The sequence below is a fragment of the Xenopus laevis genome, chromosome 6L, assembly GCF_017654675.1.
Source record: "Xenopus laevis strain J_2021 chromosome 6L, Xenopus_laevis_v10.1, whole genome shotgun sequence".
NCBI lineage: Eukaryota > Metazoa > Chordata > Amphibia > Anura > Pipidae > Xenopus > Xenopus laevis.
In genome coordinates, this window is record NC_054381.1 from 105495689 (window position 1) to 105503722 (window position 8034).

General features: G+C 38.2%; 1 protein-coding gene across 1 annotated transcript; it reads right to left on the bottom strand.

The window, feature by feature from the left end:
* Window positions 1-3872: 3872 nt before the first annotated feature.
* On the bottom strand, window positions 3873-7073 carry tshz1.L (teashirt zinc finger homeobox 1 L homeolog; the record flags this gene model as incomplete). Its single annotated transcript, NM_001172466.1, is given in 1 exon segment — window positions 3873-7073. A coding segment is annotated over 1 exon segment (3201 nt), but the record flags the coding sequence as incomplete, so codon positions are not given.
* Between the last annotated feature and the right edge of the window lie 961 nt (window positions 7074-8034).

Genomic DNA, 8034 nt, shown 5'->3' on the forward strand with positions numbered 1-8034 from the left:
TAGGGTAATTTGGACACTTGCATTCAGATTGCTGACATTACAAACTAGAGAGCTGCTGAATAAAAAGTGAAATAAATCAAAATCTCCAAATAGGAAATGAAAACCAGTTGAAAACTGTCTAAGAATATCACTTTCTACATCATACAAAAAGCTAATTTAAAGGTGCACAACCTGTTTAACGAACACAAACTCTTGTCCATCTATTACCTCCTGTTGGGTTTCTGGTATTTTGCCATTTTCAAGGACACATTGTACATAGCACTGCAAGAGAATTACCACTTACCAGACTCATTCAAAAGCTTTACAGTATCTGTCTTGACAGTTCAGAACCCCACTGCAAATAATGGGGGACGGGACCCTGGTCTCATCTGACTATTGTCTGCAGATTCACTGAACCCATAGGTTTAAAATGCTGAAACAATGTACAGTGAGTTTGAGTTTCATTAGTATAAGGAGCTTCAGATAACCAGAGGACACAGTCTCTCCTAGATGTTAACTTCAGTTTGAGCTTGATAGATGGTCTGCGCTTGTGTCTAGTTGTCTTTCAGCATCTTTTCATTTTCATCTGTACATTGTTTTATTAAAGCTTTTACTTTTCCATCAATGGGACTTGTTTTAGCATGTGGCATCCTAAACGGCCAAGGATGTTTGTTTTTAGTACAGTTTTGGTGTCAATAAACAAAGCTTACTTGGGCTAAACCAATGTATTTAAAGGTGTTTGGACCCCTTGGACTTGGATAATGGTTGGTGCACTCACACATTTAGAAGTGATGGTGCTTGGAGTTCTTTTTCAGCAAACCATGATTTGCTCAGGCCATATACACAGTCACGAAACTCACTACACACATGGTTAGTGACAAATTAAAAACAGTATTTTTTATTTGCAGGCTTTTTGCAGCACAATGTTTTGGGAGGAATAACTTCCTTCCCAGCCCATGTCATGTTTTGTGCAACTTGCTCCCAACTGTTTGTAAATCCTAACGACTTTGATGGGGTTATTTATAAAAGTCCAAATATATCTCAAAAAACTCAGACTAAATCTGCACGGGTTTTTTTCAGCTTATTTGTTAGTACACTTTCCTTTGCGAGTAAGAAATCAGAAAATTTTTGAAAAATCCGATTTTCACGATTTTTTATCCAATTTTCAAGATTTTTTTGGATTTTTCCCCCTAAAACTCGGATTTTCTTATGTTTTTTGCCTGAAAACTCGGGAAAACTTCAGAGTTTTGCACGAAACCCAACACACATCAAAAAATCATTGGGACTTCTTCCGTTGACTTATATGCAACCCCGACAGGTCTGAGATGCCGGTTTTTCGGATTCAGACTTTTCCATCCTCAGGGTTTAATAAATTCCGAAAAATTTGTGATTTTTTAAAAGTCCAGTCAATAACCCAGGGCACTATCAGCTATGAGTTTGTATTTTCTCCCCATGTCCACCAGTTTCTTCCAATTCTCCAAAAACATACATGTAGATTAACTGTCCCTTCCCATATTGTGTTTGAATATGATAGGGACCTTACGTTTTTAAACTCTACATTGAACTGATGTGAATGTATAATCTTCATAATGTCTATAATATAAAAGATAATAATAATAATAACCAACACCTGTGGGATGAATTGGTGACTGATTGACTGTGAGTCAGGCCGGATAGCCAAACATTTTTTTACCAGCATTCTTCATAACTTTCTTTTATTTAGGATCAATCTTTCATCTTTCTCTGAAGAACGAGCCCTATAGAGTGCTGGAAGGTTTATTTATATATGTAGTACTTTCCTAAATACACAATGGGGTAGATTTACTAAAGAGCGAATGGCTAACGGTAGCAACTTTTCTCCAGCGTTGCCACCCACAGGGACATCGCCAATTCACTAACAGGTGCCAATTCACTATCGAACAGGACCTCCATACTAACTTTAAATTACCGCCGTATGCAAATTGACCTGAGCGCAAGTAACGCAAGCAAAAAGTCACCAGCGTTCAACGCCCAGGAAGAAACTCCGCATATTAGTGAACTGGCGTAGTCTGATCGAATTCGCGCCTGGTGAAGTGTTGCAATGGTGCGAAACGAACGATGACCAAAATTTGCCAGTTAGTGAATCTGCCCCAATATGTTAAGCCTCAGTTGATACATACAGACGTATATGTTGATAATAACTGTATATTGTATATCTTGTACCAAAGCATTGTACCACTCATATTATTACTTGAAAGCTCTGTAATATGTTAGTGTTTGAGTACAAATGCTTATTTAGATGTTAAAACAGAAGAAAGTCTGTGAATGTCAGTGTTTGAAACTATTGTGACTTGTTTGTAACATGTTAATGGTTCCAGCCTGAATGAAATATGTCAGGATACTGATAGTGAATAGATGATTCTGAATAGCATTATCTTGCTTGATTGCATAAACAATACCTCTTGCTGCAGCAAGAACACCTCTAAGGCACAATAATGACGACATGACAATGTATGTAAATCAAGAACTGCATGTGGGTTTATTTCACACTTGAGAAAACAGTGGATTTAATTGTGTGAACCGAAATGTACTGTACAATATTAATGATAGAACATCAAAAAAAAATGTATAATTCATAGTGCATTGCTTTATCTGTATTTATTTGATTTTTTTTTTTTGTCCGTTTCTTTTGTACATACATCTTAAGATGCAGGTGGCAGTAAAATTTCTCTGCTTAAGTCAATCTGCAGGAACTTAAAACTTTTTTTTTTAAAAAAATTGTGATTTTTTTTTATTTATTTTTTTACATTTTATATACACAGGATTTGAATATAAAATGACAATATAAAATTTCCAAAGTGAAAGCAGACAGCCAGAAGGTATAAAGAAACTGCAACAGTTTCAAATGGTGAGATATGTAACTTGTACTCTTAAATTAATGTCTACTATTTACAAGCAACAGAATCCAATATTTGCCCCCAGAATATCCTGTTATTATGTCAGCAATGAAATATGTATTTAACCTGCTGGTAGCAAAGGGGATATAAATGCAGCACGCTGTAGGAAGATAAGCTTGTACCAAAGCTTACTTTTGCAAATATCTAGATACGGTATTTACTTCACAGAATAGAAACATTAATACATTTTTGAATAATAAAATTTGCATACATTTTTTGCCTGAATGAGGAATTTTAGCACTCAGAACATGATGGCATCTTTATTTGCTCTGTATATATAGAGAATTTATATCCTATTTTTCACATTTTGTAGTATTTTTTCCTTAAGTGGCATCATAACCCAAGAGTACTAAATAGCTTTTCTCCTTTGTCCCAGAGTCACATCTAGATTTTTGCATTCTGCCAAGAATATATATATATATATATATGATGTTGCAAAATGTTCTGTATTGTTTACAGAACTGACAAAATCAAATAAATTCCTGTTAGCTTTTGTTTCAAAAGGCACAGAAATGCTACGGCAGTGCTCAAAGGGTTAACATGACACCACAAGATTTTCTGACCTTTATTGCCATGGCAACTTGATAATTTTAGGATGTTCCTTTTTTTTTTTTTTTTTAAATCATTGTTCTTTGTGTTTCTTTGTGGCCAAATGAATGTCTTTCAAATAGTGTCTCCCACTACAATCTACAAAAGATAGCTTAACATCAAGAACAGATGTTGAAAATTAAAGGTCAGACATTGACTCACAAAAAGAAAACATGCACAAATCAGACAAAAAGAGAATATAAATATAAATATAAAATATGTGTAAGAAAAAAAAAATTCCAGATAGGCAGTTCAGCAACAAAAATAAGACTGATTTCTGAGGCTCAAGTCAGGCCTAGTGCAGTATTATGAATACGTTTAGTGCAATGTTCTTGTGGTCACTTGCATACCTGGCTGCATAACTGGATGTCACTGTTTCTCTAATTCAGTTACATATATCACATGGTCCTCTGGAGATTTCCCATGTGTTTTACTAAGGTGCAGTTTAACTGCGTGCTTGCTTGCAAAAGTTCGGTTGCAGAGCTTACACTGGAATGTGGAGCCTGAGTCCTCCTCAATGAGTCCTACAGAACTTAAAGCCTTATTGGTGATGACTTTTGTAACATTCTGCTGTTCTTGAATCTGATTGAGTGAAAGCTTTGACAGATCCTTCAAGCTAAAACCTAGATGTGTCTCTAAATGACCAATATATGTTGAAGCAGTTCGGAATTGAGAGGCACAATCATTGCAAAAGAAAACAGGGTGACCTGTATCCAAATTCTTTAAAAATTTAGTTCCCCCTGTCCTCCTCAATTGATATTTGACATTGGCCAGCCAGTGGCTAATTGTAGTCATTGAAAGGCCGGTAAATTTAGAGATGTGAACCCGTTCTTGTGGACCGAGATCCGACATGATATACTTGCCTTCAGCTGTCTCTCGTAAGCTGGAAGCAAACTGAGCTTGAAGAATAAGGAGATGCTGAGGGTTCCAGTTGGATTGCCTGCCTTTCCTTTTGTGTACAGGTGACAATTCATCCAAAGCTTCCTCAAAACTGCTTCCATCTGCGTCAGACTTTTCCGACACAGTGGATGGAGTTGATGATTTTGGAGTTAAACGACCTGTGAGGTTTTTCACCATATCAGAAATATCCATCAGTGCACTTTCCCGCAGGGGTGATGAAACAGGGTCTGTGATACTTGTCACAAGAGGTTTGTTTTTGGATTTTGTCAAGTCAATTGGCTGGTCACTATCTTCATAATAATAGCGGTCAATGGATTCTACTTGCTTCATGGGGGTTGTGGGATAAATAGGTTTATCTAGCATGCTGTTGCTAATTTTATACAACATAGCCAAAGGATCCAATGAAGGGCTTACTGGCTTTGAGACTTTACCTAAATGAGTGTTCATGATGGATTGCAATGCACTGAGAGGATTAATAAAAGATTGCTCAGGTGAATGGTCTGTTATAATTCCTAAACTGTTGCAGCCATTAGTAACTTTAGCTTTAAGCGGCTCTGTACCATTGAGTGCATGGGACTCTATCGGAGTCTCCTTCTTGGGTTTCTGAATTTCAGCCTCGTTATGTTTCTTTAGAGTTTTGCTGTTTGCTTCCTCTGGTTTGAGTATCTCCTTGTTTTCTTTTGCCATTGGGGATGGTGGTTTTGCTGAAATCACCTTCTCTTTCTCCAATACTTTTTCTTCTTTTTTAACATTGATTTTACCTGTCACTTTCTCTACTAGCTCCTCCATTGCAGAAACATTGCTTTTATGAGGTGGTGGTGTTAAGCTCCCAGGAGAATGGATCAAAGCATTATGATCAGAAGACATGGTCTTTACACTGCTGGCATATGATGGCTGAATCTGAACACTCTGAACAGATGGCTGCAAAGCTTTTATAGTACCTGGCAATTGATAAGCAGCATGGATGCTGGGATATCCACCCCATGAAGGTGCTCCATTTTGAGCTTTGCTGATTGCACTGGACACAGTGTTTTCAAGTGATTTTAAAATATCTAGTCCTCCCTTTGGACTGTCATCTAAATCCTCTTCTCTGAGGTACTGATAAAGAGTTGCTGGTTCAATCTTTTCAGGGTCCTCATTTTCCTCTTTGATCTTTTTTTCTACCTCACCAATGTTTACTTTCTCCTTTTCGGGATCCTTTTTCTCCTCAGAATGGGTTGATCCAGTGGGTGAATCCGGTGGCTTTTTTATATAGGTTGCTGGGAGGCGTGCATGCGTTGTTGGGGGCAAAGGTATAGACTGGATTTTCTCTTCCAAGACTGCATCCATTACTAACTGCTTTCCCTTCTTGGAGGCTGAGTTTGTCACTTTCAGGAAGTGACCTGTGACCATCATATGAGCAGTAAGCTGTTGCAATGTGTCGTGGGAGCTGCCACACTCCATGCACTTTAAAATTTGCGCTTTTCTTGCCTCAAATTGCCAAGTGTAACTAGCACCATTTTGGTAGCCGTATCGATTATTAGGAGTCACATAAGGATTGGCAGCTTTTGGGTCCTTTGCAGATTCACTCACAGAAGCTCCAGGGGAAATCCCTGCTTGTTCAGGTGAATCTGGCAAAGCAATGTCTTGAAGTGCTCGCTTTTTTGTGGAAGGGACGAGTTTTGTGATAGCTGGTACTGGCTCTTTCAGAGGCACTTTTTGGTAATGCTTTGTTTTGATCATGTGGACACTGAGATCCTGCAATGATTCAAATGAATGTCCACAGTACATGCATTTTAACACCTTCTGGGCATCCTCTTTCCCTTCCATTTCCATGAGTGATCTTTTTCTGGGTTTAGACCAACGCTTTGTTCTTTCTGCCTCCCGGTCTCTATTGTCATCACGATAGTGACCTGTTTCATTCATGTGTACAGTTAGTTCTACCAAAGTGTCGTAGGCTGCACTGCAATCCTTGCATCTGAACTTACTGGCACCAGTAAAAACAGATCCGTAAAGTTTATTACTTTGCCTATAGAGTTGCACTGTGCTGAAGAGGCTGGGCTCTGGCAGAAGTCCATATGAAGTTTGTTGCAACGTTTTGGCTAAAGCAGCTTGGTGCCAATCATATCCTGAAGCAGTATTACTAATGGCGCTATTACTTGTTGTAACACAAATACTAGTACTTGTATTTGTACAACTGCTGCTTGTGATAGTAGTCGGTGTACCAGGATCAGATGTTGGACCACTTGCCTCACTCTTGCTGCTTTTATCTGTGTTTGTTGTTGGACTTGCTTTTTCATTAGATTTTTTCAAATCTAGTGCTAAATTAGACCAGCAGCATTCTGAGAGTAAATTTGTATACACTGCTTTGATTTGTGCCAAGCTGTCTGTAGGGTAAGACGCATTTTCTGTACTCTGTCCATCTTCTTTATCCTGTCCCTCTTTAGAGGAGGTACTTTTGAAATCTGCTAGATGGTCACTTGCCTCACTAAATGGCGAACCATAGCCAGCATCCGGATTGGTTGCACTGCTAATGGGAGAGTTTTGGTAGCTCTGAGTCTCTTTGATTTCATGTTCATCATTGTATAAATATTCGCTATCCTGAACATCTAGGGAGAGGCCATCATCTTCCAAATTATCTTCTTCAGTTTCAGCTGCCTTTAACTCTTCTGCAGGAACATACGCTGAAAAATGAAAAATGAAAAGGTCAGAAAAAAATGTTCTCATCGTTGTACATATAAATGCAATTCTAATTATTGTTTCTTTGTTTTATACTTATAGTAAAGGCAGAATTAAGCAGATATGAAATGGTTATTACTAAGGAATGTTGAACATTAAGGGGCCGATTCATCAAGGGTCGAATATCGAGGGTTAATTAACCCTCGATATTCGACTAGGAATTGAAATCCTTCGACTTCGAATATCGAAGTCGAAGGATTTAGCGCAAATTCTGCGATCGTACGATCGAAGGATTATTCCTTCGATCGAACGATTAAATCCTTTGAATCGAACGATTCGAAGGATTTGAATCCAACGATCGAAGGAATATCCTTCGATCAAAAAAACTTAGGCAAGCCTATGGGGACCTTCTCCATAGGCTAACATTGACTTCGGTAGCTTTTATCTGCCGAACTAGGGGGTCGAAGTTTTTTTTAAAGAGACAGTACTTCGACTATCGAATGGTCGCATAGTTGAACGATTTTTACTTCGAATCCTTCGATTCGAAGTCGTAGTCGTAGTCGAAGGTCGAACTAGCCCATTCGATGGTCGAAGTAGCCCAAAAAACACTTCGAAATTCGAAGTTTTTTTACTTCGAATCCTTCACTCGAATTTAGTGAATCGGCCCCTTAAAAAAGCAATACTGTCCTAATATAAAGCAATTAACTGCTTAACTGTCATATATTGAACAACTGAAAGTGCTAGCTGTCAAGGACCTGACTGTTAGTCAGGTTTTGCAAACCAGGGTTTCTCTTTCATCTATAACACTTGTGTGGCACTATATCGGACTGTATCGTTATTTAGAAAAATGTCACATGGCCTACAAATGGCAATTAAGGACGTATATCCTAGAAGAACCAGGCAGCAACATATCTAAACTGAGGTGGGTCAGCATTCAGGATACACTGATATTTTAAGCCACATGACCAAAATG